Raw genomic sequence first — 24,152 nt, forward strand, 5'->3', positions numbered from 1 at the left:
CTCTGTCTGTTCTCTCTCTCTCTAGTCTCTCTATGTTTATCTCTCCCCTCGATATATATAATCCCTATATCCTGTATCCTACATCTGTTCTCTACTATATATCTCTATAAATCTCTAATATTATATTATTAACACTATCTAATCTCTCTTATCTCATACCTATATCATATATTATATATAATATCTATCTATCATAATATATCTACATCTACAGACATACTATTATCTCTACCTCTATAATATATATATATCCATACCTATATATATTATTATACATACCTATATATATATATATATACATACATAATATATATAATATATACAACATACATATATACACATATACTATACATACTAAACACATATTATATATATATATATATATATATATATATATATATATATATATATATATATATATATATATATATATATATATAATGAGCATTGTTTGAGAGAGCCTGAGATCCAAGATTTTTATTGACAACGACAGTTTCTCTGTAATTGTTGCGCATAATGATAATAAAGAACATGAATCTTGAATTCTATTTAAATAAATAGAAACATCGCCCTCTAGTGTTAACAACGAAGGGATTGTCTCTAAAGATCACATCATTCTCAACACGCAAAAATAACTATAAACACAATATTTGCGCACAAACTAAAACATAATAATAATTTAGACCGATTTCGTTCCCATTCAACCTAAGTACACTGTTTTATAGTTTTACCTCGCTTACCATGACTTTAAATGCACCTCGCGGTTTTACACGTGCGACAGCACTTTACGGTCTCTCCCTTACGTCATTGTTGCGGAAGTGAAAAGTCTACGTGGGAAAGAAAGGTTGGTGTGACCGTGTTTGAATACCAGCAGCACCGATGTCCAATCCAGATTAGCTCCGTCCCCCCTGTCGAACCAGTCCTCCTCTCCGCCCCCTGTTAGGCAAATGGACGCGTAGAGCAGCGGCCGGGGCGTATAAATGGGACGGAGAGCCGACGACAGCCTGTAATGCTGCGCCGGGCGCGGCAGTCTCTCCGGCAGGTGCTGTTTCTGATGGCCCGGAGACCGGGGCTTCTCTGCGGGGCTATCGTGCTCGGAGTCCTGCTCATACTGGCCGTCAAGTTCACATGCAGGTAATATATAATATATTAGTGTGTTTTTGTGACCAGACTAACATGAGACTATATATTGATCACTTTGCAGAGGGGTTAGTGTTGCTGTAGCATTAGTAAAACGTAAAGTAGCTACTGCTAATCATAATGTAGCTACTTGTAACTAATCAGGGTCCTCATTCTGTTGTGGAGCTAATCTGAAACTGACGTGTCCTGTAGGACAAGAGGATTAACTAATGCTGTAAGCTGTTTAACCAGTGTACCACTCTTTAATTTCTTGATTTTAATCAGGTTTTAGCGTCTGTATTTGTAAATGACTCCAAAGTCAACAGTGTAACTGTGCAGTAAACAACACACTTTTATGTTCCAGTGAACCCAGATGTGGAGGTTTCAGCTCGTGAGACTGAAACTTCAAGTAAATGATCTCAGACACATCCTGCTTCCTATGTGTTTGTGGTGGAAGATTCATTATTGTAATTTAATTGAGAAAAAAAAGTAGCATTATTATTGCAAAAATGCTTAATTCAAGATGCTATTTAAGTACAAGTTAAAAAGTATTACCAGCTTAATCTAAAGAGCTGAAACAATTAGTCACGTACTGTCAACTATTATGGTTAATACATCAATCAGTTGTGTTTTATTAAACCTTCTCTAGTTCAAACTCCTCAAATCACAATATTTGCTATCTTTCCTTATTAATAATTAATATTTGTGGGTTTTATTTCCGGAACAAAACAACAATCACTAATGAAAATAATCGTGAGTTGCAGCCATAAACCTGTTGAGGTCCTCCTTATGTTCTGTAGCTGATGTTAAATATATTATTACAAGTTCCCAGAGCCCAAAGTGATATCATCAAACGGTCTGATAAGAAGTCCAAAACTTAAATAGATTTAATTTACAACAATAAAAAGCCGCAAACCAGAGAATTCCTGTCATTTTTGCTAAATAAATGATAACTAATACAAATTTATCAAAATTGTTGGTGATTCATTTTCTGTCGATCGACACTAAACGACACATACTTTATCTTCTATCTTATCTTATCAAATTATAGACAAATGATCTCGGGCACACCCTTCCGCCTCGGTCTGTGACTGTGGAAAGTGCTTCGCTTGATTTAATTTTGGTGTCACATTTGAAACCTTTTCTTTCTGTAGCTGCGCTAAGAATGTGGTGGCAGCAGCTCGGCCTCCGGTGCGGTTCTTCTCTGCCGAGGCCCCGATAGTGGATCTCTACTTGGGTCAGCTAGACCAGGTGAGATACACGGGCACCTGATGCAAAACATTTTGTCATGTGTCGATGGAATCTCCCTCTTTTAGTGATATTCTAAAATGTGCATGTGGAAAGGTTTGAGGATGATGGCTACACCAGAGGAGCAATGGGACGAGGCTACATTTCTCATGCATGAAACTCGCTGAAGTTTTCACATTTCTGGAGCTCTATGAGTCCACTATTCGTTTCTCAAAGCACTTCAACTACAAGTGCTAATAAATTCATACTTAAAACACAATGTGGCACAGACGTTAGGTAAATAACTGGTCAATAACATTTCCTCTCCAGGTGGAGCGTCTCAGGAGTGTGGCGGAGGTGTCTCTGATCTTCTTCTATGCACCGTGGTGCGCTCACTCGATGGCTGCCCGGCAGGAAGTGCAGCAGGTGGCTAAGAAGCTCGCCAAACAGGTACAGGAAACCTGAGGACACAACAAGCACTCTGCAGGAGTGTTTCCATACCAAATAGCAACCTTAATGGTCACCCTATCAAATGACCACTGATAAGTTAGCATACAACTTGTTGTTATAGTAACATGCTTACAACTTACACAACACATGTAGAAGAGTAAATATAGCTTCAGAGAAACGGTTATTAACGAGTTATCTGACTGTTGGGATGTCATTCTCAGGCAGAGCTTTTTGGGGCTCTTTTGTAAAATAAATGAGACGGAATAAAACCTGAACTCACGTATGACTGACAACGATAACACGCCATACCCTGTGTGTGTTCTGGGAATAGGTTTGTGTGTTCAGCTCTTGTTTCTCTCTCGCTCTCTCTTACAAACACAGGTGCAGTTTGTGGCTGTGAACTGCTGGTGGAATCATGGGAAATGTAGGAAGCAAAACCGCTTCTATCAGTACCCGATCATCCATCTGTTTTATAGAAGGTAAGACGCTCGTCCTTACAAAGTCATTTGTGTTTGAGTGAAATGGCAGATGGTGAATAATGGATGCGTGAAAAATGTGACAGAACACCACGACTGTGACTTTTACATGCTTTTAAAAATACTGGTTGTTTCCGACCAACAGTCCAAAACGCAGATATATTACATTTACAATAATAGAAGAGCAGGAAATACTCACATTTAAGAAGCTGGAACCAGTCAATAATTGGCATTTTATTCTTGAGAAGCAAGAGTTTTGTATTCTTGTGCAACATCGATCACGGCGTTAGTGACTGTGGATTGTAATATTTCAGTCGAGGACTTTGTTCAGTAAAAGCATATTAATCAATCATTTTCCACTGAACTCTGGCAATAAATGTGCCACAGTTAGTTAATGAGCTCATTTTAATCTGCAGTCCATGGGCCTAATGTTGCATCTCGTCTCGTGATCAGTTTACTTAGTAGACAACGGCTTTAACAAAACTTCCTCCACATGAATGTAAATGTTTTCTTCTATGATTAACTGGTACAATTTGAGCTTTTGGCGTGAGATCACCATTATGTGCTGTTCCTGTGTGTTTCTGTGCTGCAGGTTCGGGCCTATAGAGTACAAGGGTCCATATGTAGCTCCATACGTGGAAAGTTTTATCCTCAGAGTCATCACACCGCTCACGTACCTCCCATCAAGAGCGACACTCAAAGAGTTCCTCTCCTATCACGAGGTATTGTTACAATCATACAAGTTGCTAATGTTAGCTCTCCTTAACGTTGAACAGTTGTTGAACAATCTGTCGAGTAAGGCTATATTTCCGTATGATGTGTTCTAATCGGCTGTCTCTTGTGTGTTTCCAGCCTCGAGTGGTGGGTTTCTTCCAGTTTAACTCCTCTCCTCAGCCGCCGGGGTACATCACATATCTGTCCTCTGCCCTGCAGGCCCTGAAAAGGGGTAAGAAATGATCATACAGCACTGAAGCCAAGTTTGTGAACGTTTTTGATTGTCTCAAGTATGATGGATTAGATTAGAAGTCGCCAGGCTTTGGGAAACTTGTAAGAGTGACGCGAGCAGTGAGGAGGCAAAAAAAAAAAAGAAATGTGAAACATGTAGTTGATGTCTGTCCTGAGTCGCTCTGTCTTTCTCGTGCAGATTTCCGTGGTGTTGTACGTTTCGGTGTTGTTACCAACAAACAGGTGGCAGAGGCCATCTCACTAAAAGAAGATGAAACAGTTTATCTTTACAGAAGATTTAACTCCTCTTTGGTAAGCATCGTTAGGCCATAAAGCACTGGTTTAGAAAAATGTAATTAAATGCTGGATACATTTTTTACTGTCTTTTTGGATGTATGCTAACGCATTGCACCGGCATCGTGCTGTATGTTTTCTTCTGTCAGATTTTCCCTCGAAGGGAACGCAACTTCACATCAGAGGCCATATGTAGCTGGGTGTTTGAACACCACGAGACCGTCCTCCAGTGGCTGCAGCCTCCAGGGACAAAGTCCCGTCTCCTGGAACATGAGCTGAGTAAAGGTCCGGCACTGCTGCTGTTCCTTCCGCACAATCCACTCGGGACCAAACCAAATCCAATTCTACAGCAGGTGAGAAGGGCCCAGGCATCTTTCTTAATTGTCTCGAGATGGGTCGGCCTCTCTGATGCTGCTCTACTTGGGTTTCAATCGTACCTCAATCATAGAACAATCTGTTGCAGTTTGTAATGCTTCATCCTCTACTGCCTGTCACAATTTAGGGTGTGCCACAGGGCTCCGCTTTAGGTCCACTACGGCTCTCTGTTTACATGCTTTATCCCTCGGACATCATTCACAAATCTAATTTATTTTATACAATAATAATCACTACATATCGGGAACAAACTCCATCAGCTCCAACTCTCAGCTCTTTTGAAACAGGACTTAAAACATTAACTTTTTCCTCCAACTTTCAAGTTAAATTTGGGACTATTTATTAATGTCTTGCACTGCACTGTAGCTGCACTTTGATTTTACTGTGATTTATGTTATTGTATTTTAGCTTTAGTTATATCTTCATTTTGTTTTATTCTTTTTATTCGACATCAGTTTTTATGCTCAAATCAAGGAGGTTGTTTAAGTTAAAGTTAGATCTCTTCTGTCATCTGTCAGATACCCTCCCCCCACTGCCTACCAGTTAACTTTTATTGCTTGCTTTTTAGATATATCATATTATTCTTTGGTCTTTCAGGTTGCAGACATTGCTGTGCGTTATCATTCCTGTGCCAACAATAACCGCTCCAGCACGGACAAAGGTTTCACCTCCCACTTGCGGTGCTGCCAGTCAGTTCTTCTCCCAGAGTCGGGTACGAGTGTGTGTGAGGTGTGCCTCAGTTTGTCACACTTGAGCCTGACCAGCTCCTCTGTACGCTGCTCTTTCTCCTCCACCGCTCAAGGAGGAGAGGTTTTGCACCAACTACCTGCTGTGTCCATAAAAACCACAACCTCAGTGGGCTGTTGCAACTTTCTGAGCAGCTACAGCCCATTCAGTCAATACAGTGCCTGCTGCCGAGAAGTAGAACCTCAACTCAATGAATCACAAGCCAAAGAGGAGCCAGACATGCAAAGAGCTCCCCTTACACCTCCGTCTTCCTCCATCACTCCACCCTCTGCCCCTCAGCAGGGAGGAGATGGCATCACAGGGCTCCGGTGTCAGACCAACAGGACGCTCAGGTTTTACGTGCTGGATGTTGCTCTGACCTGGCCTCTGGCGGTGCGGCTCGGAGCACCGAGCAACAGAAGTGCTTTTCTTCACCAGGAGGCTGGTGCACAAGGCGATGGGACTTTTGCAGCTATTGTGAACCTGAAGGATGAGGTTCACTATGTTCTCCAGCGCAGCCCAGCAGCCACGCTGACAGAGTCTCTGGGTAAGACTTGGAGATTATCACATGGTTTTATTTGGTGTGTAACTGGTTCAACTAGTTTGTACAAAGTGTTTTCAGATCTAAAGGCAAAAGAGTTTAATGCTGTTCCAAATGTCCACACTCGAAGGTGCAGTGAAAAGCCTGCCGTCAGAGAGTGATGAGATGGAATAATAATTAGCGCCTCATACTTATGTACCGTCGGTGACGGTAATATTTTTGTAAAGAATGAACACATTGACATGGCATGCATATGTTTGTGTCTGTGTTCATTCTCCCCTTTTATACTTTAATCAAGTCATGACATGTATCGCTTTATTCTATAAAACCTATTTAGTTTAAATTATATATATATATATTCTCAATGTTTCGGCTTCTCAAACCCCCAAAATGTCAGTCCGTGCAAATGAACAGGCTCAGAAAAAATGTTATTTGAATGATATAGATTCAAGATAAAACATGATGTTTTCTCCTCCTCCTGATGGAGTCAGATTACAGTGAAGTTACCGTGTCAACGATTCTGTGTACAAAGTGCAAATTTAACACGCCATCAAACAAAGAAGTCTGAGGCAGGCAAACAACAGTTTTGCATATCAGCTCATGCCTTAGTTTCATTGTCCTTTTGTATATTGTGCATGTCCAGATGTTTTCAGGGAATAGTCGCCACAAATATGTTTTGCAATGATTTGGACACAGGGTGTTGTGGCCTTTTTTTTTTTTTTTAAGTGATTCTTTTATCATACTAAACTTTAAAAACAATGTTTTTGGTTCCTTCAGGATGCGTCATTACGTCATGTTATCTGCATTTGAATGCCTTTCACCCGTTCTGCATGTTCTCCTCATCCACTGTCCTCTGCAAACACCAGACAGCATTCGCTTGTTTATTCAAACGTCTTTGGAGCAACTGTTTAAGGATGTCAATGTGTTAAACTACACGCAGTATATCTCTTTAGTAATATTGTTCCTAACTACAAAACGACGTACTCGTGCAAAGTCATTTTTTAACTTGCGAGAAGAACCCTGACGAAGGCTATAAACCGAACTGCGTTGATCTCGTAGTTGCTGGAGTTGTCAACCTTTAAGAATATTTGTTTTCTCCATGCACGTTGGAAGTCTGTAATTATGTGCCAGAACTATTAACAGAGAACCAATTTGAATGGCGCCACAACATTTGTAACATTGTCTTTGTACGTCATATTTGAATATGGTATCTCTGTGTGTTCATTGTGTGTGTGTGTCTCTCCGTCTTGTTAAAGAGGCCTTCATCAGGAACTTCAGTGCTCCGTACAGCCTCTTGCAGAGACATTTGGTGGGAGAAGAAGACCGTAAAGGAGGAGAGGAGAAAAGCAGGCATCCAGACGAACACAAGCACTCGTCTCCACGCCGCCTCATCACAGAACTGACCACTTCCTCCTTCCTGCCTGTAGTCATGGACCTCCAAAAGGTGAGAAAAGACTCTTCAATTCCTTTTCACTCTCCTCTTCTCCACCTTACATTCATGTGTGTGAATGATTCTGCATTAAGTATTCTGTGGAGGAAAATATAAGTGTGTGTGTGTGTGTGTGTGTTGCTCTCCTGTAGGATGTGCTGCTGTTCTATTACACTCAGTGGTGTGGATTCTGCTCTGTTCTCAACCACATCATCATCCAGCTGGCCAGGTTATTACAGGGAAACAGCACCATCACCGTGGCCAGGTACAGTTAGTGTCTGCTTTGATGTTTGACTGTTACAGGTATTGTGTTTTTAAAATGATTTTTTCATTAACGTTATTTTTCTGGCCCAAACCTTTTAAGATAAAATAAAAATATCAGCACATTGTCTCTGTGTAGGGTGAATGTTGCTCGTAATGATCTTCCGTGGGAGTTCATGGTGGATCACGTTCCCTCCATTCTTCTCTTTCCTAAATACAGGTAAGAAACACACACACATGTATTTAGACAAACGATTTATATCTATAGCTTTTTACACACGACTTGCTAATCTTCTTTGTCTGAAGTGAAAGTAAACTTAATACCTGCAGGTTTTTGGACTGTTGGTTTGACGAGACAAATAATTTTATAGACCAAACATTTAATCGGTTAATATAAGCAGATAATTGGCAGATGGATTGTGTAACAGGACTGAAGTTCCACAGCACACACACACAGTCCGTTAACGGCACGCAAACACACTTTAAACACAGAACCAAAACTATTGTACCGTGCGCCGCTGCTCGCCCGGCTGCTGTAGCTCACCAGCTCCAGTTGCAGTCCCGACAACCGACGTCTCCTTTGTATGCGTGTGTCAGTTATGAGGTCCAGTACTGCATAAAAGAGAGAGCGACATTAGCTGATGAGCAGCTGCTGTGTTGTTTTCACTCTTTTCTCTGTTTCTGTTTCTCTTCAAGAAAACATTTTAGTGTGAAGTTTCCTGACAACCTGCCCATTACGTTATCCAACCTCCTTCACTTCATCCTGCAGCACTCTGGCTCTGTACAATATGCAGACAACACAGCTTCGAGCCAGGCAGAGGGTTCGGGACCCAGTACCCTCCTCCGCGCAGAGTTTGTGGCACTACAGCGAGAGGTTCAAGCGCTGCGTCAGGCCCGCGAACGTCTCTCCCAGCAGCTGGCGCAGCTGTGGCGCGACAACCGACGGCTGACATTTGACGCTCTCAGCTTAGAAGCCCAGAACACGGAGCTGCAGCGGGAAAGGCAAAGCTTAGAGGAACAGCACCGGGAGAAAAGCCAGCAGCTCGGGGAGGCGGTGAGGCAGCTGCAGGAGCTGGCAGACACCTCTGAAAACCTGCTGAACGAGAACACGCTGCTCGAGGTCCTGCTGAGTGCGCTGAAGGACAGGACGGGGGCTAAAGAGCAGGCAGAGGTGGAGAGAGAAGAGGAAGAACCGAAAAGAAGCCACATGGCCTCCTGAACACAAGTCTGCAGGGAAGCCTGAGAGCGACGCAGAGAAAAGGAAGAAAAGAAAGAGGGCCGAGGAACGAAGGGAGGACTGAAAAGGATGAGAAGAAAGACGTGATTAGACCTGAGATGTGGTGAAGACAGGAGGGAGCTTTGAGCCGAATGAAGCCTGAATGAGGAAGTCATGTAAAACCCGAGGGGCAACGTGACCTGATCATTTCTGTGATGGAAAAAGACGAATGAAGAAGAAATGACAGCTCAGATCTGTCAGAAGAAAAACTAAGACTGCTGCTAAGTCAGAACAGAAGTAAGGAAACACTTACAGGGAAACTTCTGTATTTTTCAACCTGGACCTTATTTCCTATGTTTTTGTGATTAATGAGGACAACATCTTTTGAAGCTGCTCCAGTAGTGAACGAGAGCTGCTGCGAAACGGGCTGCAATGTAATCACTCGGCACGTCCCCTAAAAGTGCTTGTTTTTGGTGCTGACAGACTCGGATTGTTATAAGTGTCTGACAACATTATATTAAAAGGACAACACTAAGAAATAAAACCTTTTTCTTTAACTTTTGCTTGATCCCGCAGTTTGTTTTGTTATTGTATCATCTGACTTGTTCCCGGAAGACAACGATGAAAACTTGAGTTGGAGAGGGGAGTGCCGGGAAGAGTTTGTTGTGTTGGAGTAAAAAGAAAGCACAGCTGATTTTCAGTGTCGTGGCTGAATATTTAGCTCATTTCGACAGCGAAGGAGACACAATAACAAACAGCCCGGATCAAGCGAAAGGTACCGACAAACGTTTTATTTCTCCTCAGGGCCTCAGGGTCGGCAGCAAAAACAAGCACTTTCAGTGGACGAGCGTTGACGCTGCGCACGTTTCACGACTGCAGCGCTCTCACTCAACGGTGAACCAATTTCAAAAAGATGTGTCCCCCACACTTAGACACAAACATAGAAAAGTAGGGTCCAGGTTGACAAAAACCAAAGTTACCCTTGAAAAAGAAAGAAGTAGCGAGAGAAACAGCAGTGTGTGTTGGAGACTCCAAGTTGCTGCCATGATAGTGGGCGTATCCACTCTTAGGAACACACTAGTATAAGAATTCAGTGCCAACTGTACTTGCAAAAAATGTCCTTTCTGTTGAAGGGTGAAGACGTAACCCGAGTGAAACTGCACAGACCCTGCAGCCTAATTCTCTACCGTCCCTGAATGACCTTAAAGTCACATATAAAACAAGTATTCAGATAATGGCAGTCTCAACAGCACGGCCAGCTCCAACACGTACAACAGCTCACATGTACGTTTCCCCACCACTAACTCCATCAGCACAACAACGAGCCGTGTTGTACTCGCATCTCTGTTTCTCTTTAACAGAAATGATGTTTTCATGCTCTAATTCCAGTTGTTCCTTCTTTGCCCAATTTAAAACTCGACACTTCCTGATGTTTTTCACATTTAAAGAGGGAAGTTTTATGCACGGTAGCATCGTTCAGGGGGTAAAAAGCAAACGCCTGCCATGACTTGTACATTATGCTGAATTGATCAGGACGACGGGTAAACCTGTAGGAAGTTAACTGAGGAACCGGGAAGATTAGAAATAAAGAAGTCCTGGTTGACTCTGCCGCTGAACTAAATATAAATGCCACTCTTAAGCGGCTACACACTGAGGGGATGTTTTCCCAACAGTCCTTTGCGTACACATGGATGTAGAGTCGCAGCTACAGGTTAGTGATGCTTCATTTGGCTGCAGGGCCCGAGGGCTACAAACTTATTTAATACTGAAGATGTGGCGCCTGCTCACTGATCTGTGAGTGAGCCTCACAGCGCTTGAAATCATTTCCACAAACTTTTTTATTTTTTTTTTTTTTTTTGAAGGCGGGAAATTGTTCTTTTGTGAAACTGATCTATTTATACAGGAATCATTGAGTCACTAAAATATAATTTCTTTGCAACTATTCAGGTATTAAGAATGAGATGCTGCAATTGTTTACATGTGAAATATTGCACCTGTTTTTACTGATTAAAAAAACCTTTCATCTTATTGTCCTTTTGTCATCGTGAAACATGCAAAATCAGTGCAATGGATACACATTCGACCTCTGAGCACGTCGAGGTTAAAGTCCTGCTGTTACTGAATACAAACCAGCTAAGAATCACTTTAACGTGAAGTTTGTTGAGATGAAGAGAAATGATAAATCACTTCTATTTCTAACCTGTCACGCACATCAGCTGAATATTCTATACTTTTCCATCTACTAAACCAACAATGAAGTTATTCCACTAACAAATATTGCTTGTGAAGCCTAATGATGGCGACAGACCTCCAAACAAACTATAAAAATCACATTAATAAGCGTCATTCCAAGCGATTCCTTCATTAACATGAACACTAGTTTATTTTGAATTACATGTACAGCGTTCTATTTCTCAGAGAAACAAATTACATGTGACACTTACAGTCGCTCGTTACTGTGGTTACTTTTCTAAAATGAAATAAAACATGACAAAAACAAAATATATTTTATAACAATATGATCAAACTTTTACTTTTTACATTTTGAATTCAGGCCTTTCACTCGTAGTATTTTTAGACTTTGGTATTTCTACCTTTATATAAGTAAAGTACTTCTTCCACCGCTGCATAATAATCTATCTGAAAAATGCAAAAAACTACAATGCCCAGCTGTTTTTAGGAAATAACCAAAACCTTTTATATCCCTGGCCTGTTTTAAAACATGTTTCTGCAGGAACCAGTGTGCTTGGTGTTGAAGAACAATACTGTGTCATTACCTTCAGCAAAGAGTAAAATCAAGCCATGTGCATCATGCACTACAAGTCTCTCAGCCACAGAGATGTTTTATGTTTCCTGTCAGGTATTCTTTACATCTTTGCAGCTCTTAAAAGCACTAGAAGCTGAATACATCTCCTTAGTCCTTCAGTTATATGTATGTGGCTAGCTGCCGTGAACGGACACAGCACAACAAAACAACGGCAGTAATTATTTCTTTAACAGATGTTAATAGTATATATTTCCATACAAGGAAGTAATTTGCACAGACCTAAAACAATCACTTTTATTTAAAACAGATCTATATCAAATGATGTTAAAGTTTTAGGTTTACTGCCATCACATGTGTGAGTAAATCTGTGTGCACTGTCTTAGACAACACAGCATTTATTCTACAGGCCATGGTGCACAAAGAGAGACAAATTATAACTATTATAAGACCGCAAAACCATCTTAAATGTTGTATTTAGGAGACAATCCAGCTGAGACTTCCTCTCATGCAAAGATCTGTGAAGTAGGAGATATATGGTTGTACAAAGTTGTTAAAGTTAAAGTTGCTCATTAGGTATGCAACAGGGTTGGCTCAGTGAAGTTCGTGCAGACAACTCCAGCGATCTTATGACTTCTGGAGGAGTAAACTAGGTTGGCAGGGAAACTGCAGTCAGACGTTCCTCTACACAGACTGTAAGTACTCTGCTTTATCTGTTTAGCTGATTGTTAGTATTCACAGGAGTTTAATGGGTATTTGTTAGACAGTTGTCCTTGTTATGTTGTGAACTTATTTGCACTATACCAAGCAATGATACTTAACTTAAGCGCTTGTTGATGCACACAAGATAAATTAGATTTACATATTTGAGTGTTGATCTGTGAATGTATTATAGGGATCACAAATGTTCCTGTACACACACACAAACCACCTACAACCAAACATTTTCTCATATATAGAGTTCACATTGATATGTGAGATCATTGTTCATATGTTTTAAATTGTTTTTATGTTAAGATATAGACAGTCAATAACCAATAATTGAACAATTATTTATTAATTGAATAAATGCATCATGGGTCTGTCTCTTGTATGCAGGTGGTATTTACCCACATGTTTGATTTGATTTTATAGGAACTATGGCAAATGCACAAGTGCCAGTCGGTGAGTTTGTACTGTTTGCACAACAGAAACCTTGGGTTGTTCCTCATAATAACAGAGCTCTAATTTCCTGTAACTTTATTGAAATTGTAATTGTTTTTGTCCTCACTTTTCGTCCGGAGACAGTCGGCTCGATGAGAAACGTTCCAGTTCAGGTCGCCTGTCCTAAGTGCCAACAGACAGTTCTCTCCCATGTGGACTACTCCTCTGGTTGCAACGCTTACATTTTATGTGGAGTACTCTTCTCTTTGGGGTAAAAAGCGTAATTTGCTCTATTATAATGATAATCATGAGGAAGAAAAAAGTCTACAGCCATGCTATAGACATGGTCCTGTCTAAAATTATATTTAATCCGTACACAAACAGTATTGTAAAAACAGGGGAGTTATATTTTGTAACCATTTCAAGTGACATTCAGAGGTTTAGTTGTCTCTTTAGTTGACAGGCAACCAACTGTCTGTTAACCCAGTGGTTTTCAAATGTTCTGTGGCCAAGGCACACCTAAGACCAAGCCAAAACCTCAAGGCACACCTGTGTTCATATCCGGGCAAAATCCCCTCTGTAACACATAGTATCACTGTTATCACTCTGTGAATTTGTTTTTAGCCTAGTCCTTGTAAACTAGATATTCTCCTTCACACTAGCAGAGAGCCTTTGATGTGTCACACATGTGATAATTCCCACTGACCTGGTGTGACTACGAGGCTAGTATTGAGGACTTCAGAATAATGTGTTAACAGACCCAAGTTGGAATAACAGGAAATAATAAATATTGTTTCTGTTTCCTATTCGGTACCAGGCAGTATACGCGACAATCCTAACTATCCTTTCAGCTAGCCGCTAGCATGCTTTAAAATGAGTCTAAAATTGACCAGGTGTAATTAATTACAAATAATAGGTGTAGATGTGACCAGAAGAAACTGACTTGTGAAATGCATGAACACATTTTTAAAAAATGAATTAAGCCTATATTAACTACAACTTTTTATATATTAGCGTTACTATTGGCTTTTATTTAGATGCAACTGCTGCGAAGGCTTTAAAATTATAGTAATCTTTTACTCTGAATTACAATAGTTGGCTGAAGTTGATGTTTGTCCTACTTAGCTGCTGCTTGTTGTTGTTTTTACAAGCTGTCAGTAAGTGAATAAAACGTAATGTTTTGTCTCTCCAGCTGTGTTTTCGGTTGCTGTCTCTTCCCGTTCTGTATGGACCAGCTGAAAGATGCAAAGCACACCTGTCCTACCTGCAAGACTGTACTCGGCGTGTATAAGTGAATATACAAATATGAAATGCATGAATTTGAAACTGATGGATATGACATTGAAACTATTATGATGGAATAATTGTTTTAGTCTTCTTTTCTTTTAACGCAAAAAGTCAAACATTTGCTGGTTTCGTGCTTCAAAAATGTGTGAATTGAATGTTTTTCTTTGTCATACAATACATGATAGGCTATAGGCTACATGAATTTAAAGATGTCACCTTGGGTTCTGGGCCACAGGCCATTTTTTACATTTTATAGTCAAAATTATGATTAATTGAGAATAAAATGGGAAAAATAATTGATAATGTTTGTTTGTTGTTGTTGCAGCCCTAACTGACATTGTGTCCGTATTAGGGTTAAACTTCCAAAACATCCATCAGTACATCAGACTAGAGCAGTCTCCTCTTGAATGAACCACTGTCCAATTCCTGAAATGTAATTATACTGAGTCTGACAGAAATAAAGGTTGCCACTAACAGTTACATGTCTTGTAATCTGCTGTTTTACAAAGTTAAACTGGAGAAACAGATGGTGTTCACTTGCTTATAGCTCAGACTTACTTATATATTCATGATGATATTGCAACTACATTTGTTGTTGGTGTTGGTTTTACTGCACAGATGAAATCATGTAACTCTATGTGACAATTTATAATAAACTGTGACCAAGCCAGTGACAAGCTTTGATGATTGTACAACGATATACAATATGCATTTATTATTAATCTCATACAGCTTTAGGTAAGGTCAGCCTGCCTACAGTACAAAAAGTGATATTTCAAAATGGATTACGATGACAAAAATACAGCATTTCACCTTCATTTGTTTGTTCACCCTTCATTTTAACAATCAAACCATGCACCTACTGTATTGTTCGTGCACTTTAAAAATCTTCATAATAATCAATACAATATAGCATGTAGCTACAGCATTTCCTTCTATTAGCGGATATATTTTTATTAATTACAATAACCAGCCTTGTGTTTCTTCATACAAGAGAAGCAATGAGGAGCACGAGGACAATGGAGAAGGAGAAGCCTGCGTCTGCTCGGACGTGTGCACCATTGTTACCTGAAACACACACACACACACACACAAACACACACACACTTCAGAGATGAGAAACACTGTAATGCAATATATTGAACAAATGTTTAATTAAAATCAGAAATTAATGGAATTGTCATTTCAGATTTCCAGTTACTCTTGCGTGTCAAGCTTTCTGTTCTCGCTGTTTTTAGAAAGATGTCAGATTTACCACTCAACATATTTAGTAGTTTTGGAAAAATTGGGAATTGATTTTAGACACAGGTAGAGAAAGAACGCTAATGACAAATGTCACATGTATATCATCTTTTACTTTAATTGAACTTTGTCGCATTTTGCTTTTATCGGTACATCAACTTTTCCACCTCATTCAAGCGTAAAAACTGTTCTGCATTTCCACTTTTTTATGTCACAGGGTTTTTAAGACCCTTTGACAAAGTAAATGATGCACTTGACACCTACATACTGTATATAATTGTGAAAGTGGAGTGTGGTCACAGCACCGGCTGTATAAGTATAAATATAAGTATGGTGGTAACCTGGTTCTGGTCTATTGCAGTATGAGAGGTTTGGTGAACAACAACAGGTTTAATGATGACACTCTTAGCCTTTTTCAGGTAAACACAACAAAACAGTCAATATGGTATTTTCCTAGACCAGGACTCAGCCTATTGCAAGAGACCAGAACCAGTTTACCACCATGCTTCTATTATTTGACTGACTTCCTGATTCTGTCCAGCTGTCTGATCTCCAGCTGAGACACTCCCATCGCTCCACCAGCAGCCGGTGCTGTAACCACACCCCACTGACACATATAAGGACAAAAGACTGAAGCTAAATCTAACAGGTCCCAGGCAACGAGTCAGCGTTTCCATTAGTGAAAAATAATGCGTTTAACCGCCCTGCTATTCAGATCCGCTCACAAATTATATGGGTTTTTCTTTGACCCATGCTACAATCTTCTACCAAGTTTCATGACAATCTGGAGAGTACGTTTTCTGTAATCCTGCTGATAAACAGACAAAATAACAAAACAAACAACAGAAACAACAAAAACTTGGCGGTGGTTAAAAAGAGCAGGATAGAAATTCTATCAGCTGTAGCTAGCTAGATAACTACCCTAACTTTAGCTCCAAGAGTTCTTTGAAAACAATGTCTGACTTCTCAATGTTTTAAGCTGACTAATTTTAAAACAAGAATCCTGTGACATGGTGACTGACCTGTGGTGTTTGTGTTTGTTGATGAGGCGCTGGTGGTAGGAGAGCTGGTGGTGGTCAAAGGGTTGGGGGTGGTTGGAGAGCCGGTGGTGGTCATAGTGTTGGGAGTGGTTGGAGAGCCGGTGCCAGTGGTGGTCATAGAGTTGGGGGTGGTTGGAGAGCCGGTGGTGGTCATAGAGTTGGGGGTGGTTGGAGATCCAGTGGTGGTCATAGAGTTGGGAGTGGTTAGAGAGCCGGTGGTGGTCATAGAGTTGGGGGTGGTTGGAGAGCCGGTGGTGGTCATAGAGTTGGGGATGGTTGTAGAACCAGCCCTGCCTCCAACAAGCCCCACTCCCAGCGTGTTAAGGTCTGACTGGAACTGCCTGCTGACCCAGTTCTGGACCACCATTTGGTTTTCATAGGACTTTAAATCTGGCAAATTGGTGCCAAGCAGACCTCCAACCTCATTAACACTCAGATTCTAGGGAGAGCAGGGCAGATACATTTTTATATTTGTGTGCAAATAAACAACACACGCATATTTATTTTTAATCCAGCAGAACATAAAAAACGAAAAAACAAACATATGATGATTTTATAGAATATGAAGTATTGCTTTAGATTAAGTTGCCCAAGAGGACACAAAGAGTAAAAGAAAAATAGTTCAACCTTAAACATTTTCACACACACACACACACACACACACACACACACACACACACACACACACACACACACACACACACACACACACACACACACACACACACACACACACACACTGACCAGTATAACGTTCTCATCCAGACTGGTGAAGGTAGCCAGGTCCATGTTGATGCCCGAGGTCGTCAAACCTTTGACATAGGCTAAATCTGCGCCCGCTGCAGGTCAGAGAAGAAATGAACTGCATTAAACTGAGTTCAAATAATGTTTTTCTGCATGCAGTCTGGATGTGTGTGGGTCTGTTTTGCCTACCGAGGAAAGGTTGTGTGAGCTGGTAGGTGGCAACAGCGACAGCTGAGCGGGTGTTTGTGGCAAACGCTTCTCTGGCGATGGTGAACAGTGCTTTCTTTTTCTCCGTGGTGCAGGTGGACACCGTCAGGGCGTCGGCCTCTCTGCAGGAGAGACAAACACACAGAGTAAGAGACGTAAAATAGGCTCATCCTAAAAACCAACAAAACCAACAAGATTACAATAGACAAGTACCCACACACATTTACATTTTGCCTGCCTGGGGAAGACTTGTGTTGGTTTGAAACAATGATAATAAACATCTGAGGGAGCTCCTATTATGGGTTATTATCTATTACAGTATATCCTCTAACAGACAAGAACAAACACTAGAATTGAACATAATTCAAAGAAAAGGTACAAAAGTACTGCTTTTAGTAATGACGCAATTACAACATTATCTAAAAATCAAACTAACTGTGATTTTGAGAAGAGAAAGTGCCTTACTACATAAAAAACTACTGTCATTTTCATAACATTTCTCATTTTCTGTTATATTACAATCGTTAAAGCCCAATAACCAATTCCATCATAATTTGTCAATTGCTGGATTGATATAAATGCAGGAATTATCGTTTTACAGATATTCTTTCCTTGATTCAACCTTAACCTCCACTTTAACACCCTGCAGCTATATTAATGGTTGAAGTGTGAACTCATTGTAAACGCAGTTTGGACCTAGTTTAACAATCCTCCGAACACACACACACACGGTTCTGACTTCTTACTTGAGGCTTTGTGAGGAAATGTTCTTCAGAACGTCGACGTCCAGGACGCACAGGTTGGCTCCTCCGATGGTGTTGAGCTCAGAACTGCCCAGACTGTTCCCTTCGTTACTCAGATACTTAGAGATGACGGCCTTAGTCTGGAAGACAATGAGAAACGTTCATTCATCAGGAAGCACAGGCACACAAACACACACACACTCACACACACACGCGCACACACACACACACACACACACACACACACACGCGCGCGCACACACACACACACACACACACACACACACACACACACACACGCACACATAACACACTTGTTGACTTGTTTGCTCACCAGGCTCGAGTTCCACTCCCCGTTCGACGAGTCCATCAAAGCGGATAGAGTGTCGATCTGAGTGATACTCCATATGTTGATGTCGTCCATTGTGGCCACGCGGGACGCTGGACCTAGGAGCTGAACCTGGTCTTCTGGGATAGTGGAGATGGCAGAGTAAGCCTAAAAATATGCGAGAAACAGAGTCAGTTCATTTGTTTAAAGTTCTGAGTAAATGAGTTGTTACTGTAAATAGAAAACACCAAACGAGTTGCTGATTATCCGTCAGAGTCACTTAAAGTATGTTAAATGTTTAAACTCTGGTGTGTTTGCAATGCAGATACTTTCTTGAAAAATAAAAGCATATCAGTGCAAACAGATTTCGATTGAGGAAGAACGTAAGACAGCAAAAAGTCCCAAAAACGTTATAAAAATTCCTGTGCAGCATTATCCAAATGTCTAGTATCTATTTGTGGGATCATGGAAATCCAAACAATTACATTATTACATTACATACAACAATTGCTGAACAAGCATTTTCAGATTATCCTCCCGTAAAGGTCTCGGTTGTTTATCTGTGTGCACGTTTTCTCGCTCGGGCTTTGTAGATGCTTTTTTTGATACGAAAACCTTTTCTGGGACAATAGAAACTCTAACAGGTGAGTACTTTATCCAATTTCTATAATTTTTGAACTATTCCTTTAATAGAATTAACTTAACCAGCAGCAGCAAGTCTGAACTTTGAGATGCATTTACAAACCAATCACGTCTTCCCGTCACCTACCTCTCGCAACTTGCTGAGAACAATCCGGAGGTATTCCTCATCGTCCACCTTCTCAGTGATGGCTTCCAAGTTGTCTTGAACGATGGAGGCGCTGAGGCAGCAGTTGAACTGAGCTGTGTCGTCATAGTCGAAGGGAAACGCCTCATCGCTGATGGTCACCTGGGTGATCTGTCCTACGGTGCACTCAGTTACTAAAACACAGAAGTAAAATAGTTAATATAGTAAATTCATGGAGAGAAAATCGCAGATGACGGCGGGAGACTCACCGATAGATCGCTTCGACTTATTTCTAATGGAACTTCTTATTGCTCTCTTCAGACGCCTCTTCTTCTGTCTGCTCACTCTGTTTCTCCTAAGAATTCTCAGGAAGTACCGCAAGAACCTTCGCTTTGTTCTCTGCTCGCAGGGATAAAACAATACACAAAACCAAACATCAAAATCAATCAACCCAACACCAAGCAAGTGACGTAATGCCACAAGGGAAACGCAGTCTCCTTCTCTGCCAAATGCATTTATTCATGTGTTTTTACTCACTTTATTAAAGTTATCGTAGAAAGTTGAAGGCAAATACAGCGGTAACATCTCGAGGTCCTTCAGAGTCTCTTTATTCCACGTTGATGGAGCTCTGGTTAACAAATAAAGAGTAAAAACAGGAAATGAAACTGAAATTCATATTTCTTCTGCTTTTATCTTTTTTTGGAAAGTGACAGGGGGGGATCTTAAAGGTCGCTGGTAAGGAACAAATAACCTGGAGCTAATATAAGTACATACAATAAAGAGGTTTTTATCTTCTTTTTTTTTACAGAAAATAAATGTATAACATTGCTGCTGTTGACGTACCCATATCGTGTTCTCCCGCTCTCCAGTAAGGCTTCAACAGCAGCCGCCTGCGCCTTGGTGAGGTCCGGACAGTTCTTGAGTTTTTCCAAGATGGACGGGTCAGAGTTCTCGATGTAGGAACCGTCCAGATCGCAGCACATGTTTCCCATCACCGATATATTATCCTCCGTCAGACTCGTGGTTGTTATACCCTGAGAAAATAGAAAGATTACGAACAGAAAAGAGTTACAGATTAGAATATTACAAGAAGCACTGAGCATCTAAAATGTTTACACTCAAAGATTTGTTTTTACACTGAGATGGTTTTTTTCAAATCAGGGTACAATTTAGTCTTAATCTAGCAGAATAATAAAATAGATTTTTCATCAGTCACTTCTTAAGTATGGAGTCTTATTATTAAATATTCTCCACTGCATTTGTTCTTGGATCAAACATGATTAAGTTAATTGCTCTTTGTTTGGGCTCTTTAGTCTTCACTGAAATGATCCAAACAACCCGAGCTTTACACTCACAGACAGAAATAATCAAAAGTAAATCAGCTGATTTAATTTAAACCTTTATTCAGTCTGGCAGTAACTTTAATTACTTCAGGAAATTGGTTCAGTTTATACTCTGAGTTTATTTCTGAGAAAACCAGTTTGAATTTATTTGAATAGTTTCTTTTAGCAAACAACTTCGGGAACATTTGAGATGTATGTTTAGAGTTTTGTTCGGGGACTCACCAGGCAGCTCCTCGCATTAACAAACAGAGCGGTCCGTTTGTAGCTGAGGTCGGAGGAGAAGACGGTGAAGTCTGCGTCTGCCAGCTGTTCAAAATAGGACCTGCAGTCGGCCTGTGGCACCAGGGAGTAACTGTGGAGAGACAGAGACACAGAAACTATTATATCTGTTATTATAATTACAGTTATCGTAACAAACCCTCAGTTTAAACTCACTCATAGTACAGCAGCACATCAGGAGGATAGAGGTGGAAGCTGGTGGCATCTGAGTCTCCTTTAATGTGGTTGTACATGCAGGTGAGCTGTAGGTGAGAAACAAAACTCTCCTTTATTCTTCCTCTAAGCTTTGGTTTGTAGGTGAAAAAATATGCATTTTAAATGAAGAAGTAGCAGCCTTTAAAATGTTACAAAAAACAACAGAAAAGCAAAATATCTTTTCCTGCAACTGCATTAAAAATAGAAGGACGAAAGTCTATAATCCTGAAGATTTGTATTTAAATGAATGCTCTGTGAAGTCACTGTGTGTCGCTGCATGACGTGACATTATGGTGATCGAGCCGCTGATGAAAGCGTTTTGCAGAAACACACAAACTCTCACCTGAGTCTCCACCAGCGTGACCTTGTTCTGCCGTCTCCTCCGACAGGCTTTGACCAGCTTCTTGATCTGCACCGTTTTAACACTCCTCACACTGGTGCACGTGAACCCTTGTAGCACAGAGGACGACAAACTACACACACACACACACACACACACACACACACACACAGACACACACACACACACACGTACACACACGTTATATACTAGGGCTGTGACAATATCAGTTTTTCACTACACAATTATTGAGGCCAAAAGAATTCACGCTAACTATATATATATATATATATATATATATATATATATATATATATATATATATATATATATATATATCAATGCTATCAGTCAAATACATCTTTGACTTTGTTTAGTATTTGTTTATTTATTACCTATTTGTGCATGGGGCATTGAGGGAGACAAAGTTGTTTAGGAGGCGTTGGATTATTTACACTTTTATTAACATGATATCCATTTTTTATAAATATATAATAGTATATGATATATCGCAACACACCTATTATGTACATATTGAGATCCACCTGCAGGACATTTGCTGACCCTTTATTTACAATTTCTTCATAACTCACTTGTTTGGACTTCCCAGCGTTGCGGTTGCAGATTCCACAGCTATTACCTCAAAGAACAACTCCACCTGAAAGATAAATGCATAATGTAAAGTAACAACATACCGCACAGCAGCTGTGCTCGGTTCAAATGTGTGTTTTAGTGTTACATCCCGTATACCTGCTGCTGTTTCCATTTCTTCTTGTTGAGTCTGCTGATAACGCTGCCGGTATTTGAGAGGCCCAGCAGCTGAGCTCGAGGGATCTCGGTGGCCATTTCATCTGGAATATTCTGTATGATCATCTCACTGTTGGTGCTCACTGATATGATCTGTGTGAGGATGTGTGAGGGAAGTTAAGTGTGTGTTTAGGTAGCACACTTCCACATCACTGCAGCAATGTGAGAGGTTAAACCACTAACAGCTAAAACAGGCACATTTTCACAGGCAGAATCTCTAAAGTCTTTCATGACTTTTCATTATCCATTATCATACAAATAGATACACATATAAATACAACATTTACCTGAGTAACAAAAGTGTACTGGACGATCTGGGAAGCGGACATCATGTGTTGCAGAAATGAAGGATTTTTGGATGCAGTGAGCAGCTGGGAGCCGCTGATGCTGGTGAACGTTTTCACGGGTATACCCACAACGAGAGAGCCCAGCATGAACAACGACGACATGCTGTTGATCTGGTGGGGAGGAAAATGATGGAAGACACAGATGAGACCACGTTATTCTGAATAAATCAAATGTGAATTCAATAAAACAGACAGTGACCGACAGACAGCAGATACCTTCATCAACCCCGAAGACATCAGAGTCTGGATGATGCTCTTGGCCTGACCGTCCGTCCAGCCCATCACACTGCTGAGAGTGCTGAGGGCAGAAAGTAGGTCCTGAGGATTTATCTTCTTGATCTGACCGATGGAAATTCCGGTGCTTTCGTTGCCGAGGGCAGAAATGGCCGTGGCATCGATGTTGTCACCAAGGTTACCTGCCAAAGCTGCAGAAATCTACGGAGGAAAAGGTTTGTCAGTTGCAGTTATATTTTTGTGTAAAGTAGAGCAGGGCTCGTTCTTGAGGCTGTTCCCTATGTTAGTTATTTTTTGTACTTCTAAAGTACAACTATCTGTCATTTTCTGTACAACAATGAAGAGGTTCACTGTGAGAACACTGACATTCATGCTGTTCCTCCAAATAACCAGTACTACCAACATAAGTTGCCAGTGCAGCAAAAAGGAGTGTCAAATATAGTGCTGCAGGACCCAGAAAGTTACTTAGTTAGTATGTATGTAGTTTCATTGTCGCGTTCTGTTCTATGAAATAAAAGCACCGCAGGTAAGAGGAGAAATATGTATTTTTGATTTTGGGATGAACTGTCTCTTTAAACTCTACTGGAGGGATGAACACCTTCCAAAGCACTGCTAATGTTCCTGTGTTGTCTGTGTTTGTACCTGTGGGTCCAGGTCTGTGCAGACTGAGTTCAGGTTTAACAGAACTGTCATACTTTCTGCTGATGTCAGCTGGCTGAATGCTGGACCAGGAGCGACACACCGACACGCCAGAGGAAGTCTGCAGAGAGAGAGAGAGAGAGAAGAATCGTTTGCATCGTTCTCGTATGTATTTTGCGATGCTGATGTGTGAAGGGGTCTGTGGCTGTTCAGACTCACAGTAAGGGGTTGAAGTTGCTTTCCTGTAGATAAACGAGCTCAGTGTAGTAGTTGGTGAGGTTCAGAGGAAAAGTAGAGTGGTTGAAGAAGACCATGTTCAGAGGGTTCACTGTGAACACCTGGAGAACCTGCACAGAGGACAGAGAGGGTATAAACTCTGTGCATCATTAACACCATCTATCTACAACTCCCAGAGAACAAAACCTGAGCGGTAGTTTCACAAATGTTGTACCTCTGCAGATCCAAACGTCAGAAGATCCTCCAGAGTGAGGAAGGACATGAAGGGGCCCATGTAGTCAGCAAACCAGGCTGTGGAGTTTAGTTCTGGGTCGCTGGGGTTGTAACACCTCGGCACCGTCGCTACAACGACAAATTTTACAATACTTGCGTCTGAATTGTAATTTAGTAGAAGAATTAGAAGAAAAT

General features: G+C 40.8%; 2 protein-coding genes and 1 long non-coding RNA gene across 4 annotated transcripts; 2 read left to right on the forward strand and 1 right to left on the reverse strand.

Moving 5' to 3' along the window:
- The first annotated feature begins 795 nt into the window (after positions 1 to 795).
- txndc11 (thioredoxin domain containing 11) lies at positions 796 to 9,616 on the forward strand. 2 transcript variants are annotated; one of them, XM_029458448.1, is made up of 13 exons: positions 796 to 1,134; positions 2,274 to 2,370; positions 2,677 to 2,796; positions 3,178 to 3,275; positions 3,865 to 3,994; positions 4,125 to 4,218; positions 4,417 to 4,529; positions 4,661 to 4,864; positions 5,484 to 6,159; positions 7,410 to 7,597; positions 7,735 to 7,847; positions 7,983 to 8,063; positions 8,540 to 9,616. In XM_029458448.1, the coding sequence occupies exons 1-13, from the start codon at positions 1,010 to 1,012 to the stop codon at positions 9,060 to 9,062; spliced, it is 2,562 nt and encodes an 853-aa protein (XP_029314308.1). In that variant the 5' UTR covers positions 796 to 1,009; the 3' UTR covers positions 9,063 to 9,616. The 2 variants fall into 2 exon arrangements, with proteins under 2 accessions (XP_029314308.1, XP_029314403.1); XM_029458543.1 differs by having other exon boundaries at positions 8,613 to 8,928.
- A 3,215-nt stretch (positions 9,617 to 12,831) lies between these two features.
- Positions 12,832 to 14,914, forward strand: LOC115006732 (uncharacterized). The gene is made up of 3 exons (XR_003832114.1): positions 12,832 to 12,987; positions 13,111 to 13,237; positions 14,159 to 14,914. It is a non-coding gene; the product is annotated as an uncharacterized LOC115006732 (long non-coding RNA).
- A 986-nt stretch (positions 14,915 to 15,900) lies between these two features.
- Positions 15,901 to 24,018, reverse strand: LOC115007039 (mesothelin-like protein). The gene is made up of 20 exons (XM_029429710.1): positions 23,959 to 24,018; positions 23,727 to 23,854; positions 23,511 to 23,628; positions 22,851 to 23,069; positions 22,575 to 22,745; positions 22,231 to 22,380; positions 22,074 to 22,138; positions 21,484 to 21,613; positions 21,102 to 21,187; positions 20,889 to 21,018; positions 20,167 to 20,357; positions 19,861 to 19,951; positions 19,593 to 19,722; positions 19,327 to 19,517; positions 18,564 to 18,725; positions 18,233 to 18,369; positions 17,469 to 17,608; positions 17,280 to 17,374; positions 16,518 to 16,974; positions 15,901 to 15,905 (listed from the first exon to the last, which is right to left on the reverse strand). Exons 1-20 carry the CDS (start codon positions 24,016 to 24,018, stop codon positions 15,901 to 15,903), a joined length of 2,856 nt encoding a protein of 951 aa, XP_029285570.1.
- Positions 24,019 to 24,152: the final 134 nt, after the last annotated feature.

Source organism: Cottoperca gobio, chromosome 1 (assembly GCF_900634415.1).
Source record: "Cottoperca gobio chromosome 1, fCotGob3.1, whole genome shotgun sequence".
Lineage (NCBI taxonomy): Eukaryota > Metazoa > Chordata > Actinopteri > Perciformes > Bovichtidae > Cottoperca > Cottoperca gobio.

Excerpts from the sequence above, each read along its gene's own strand:
- LOC115007039 (XM_029429710.1), bottom strand. The coding sequence starts at position 24,018 with ATGGGCCCCTTCATGTCCTTCCTCACTCTGGAGGATCTTCTGACGTTT. Across the intron at positions 21,614-22,073 it reads ACGCTGGGAAGTCCAAACAA|TTTGTCGTCCTCTGTGCTAC; the intron begins GTGAGTTATGAA and ends GTGTGTGTGTAG. Across the intron at positions 20,358-20,888 it reads TTAATGCGAGGAGCTGCCTG|GGTATAACAACCACGAGTCT; the intron begins GTGAGTCCCCGA and ends CTATTTTCTCAG.
- txndc11 (XM_029458448.1), top strand. The coding sequence starts at position 1,010 with ATGCTGCGCCGGGCGCGGCAGTCTCTCCGGCAGGTGCTGTTTCTGATG. Across the intron at positions 3,276-3,864 it reads ATCCATCTGTTTTATAGAAG|GTTCGGGCCTATAGAGTACA; the intron begins GTAAGACGCTCG and ends TCTGTGCTGCAG. Across the intron at positions 4,530-4,660 it reads GAAGATTTAACTCCTCTTTG|ATTTTCCCTCGAAGGGAACG; the intron begins GTAAGCATCGTT and ends TTCTTCTGTCAG.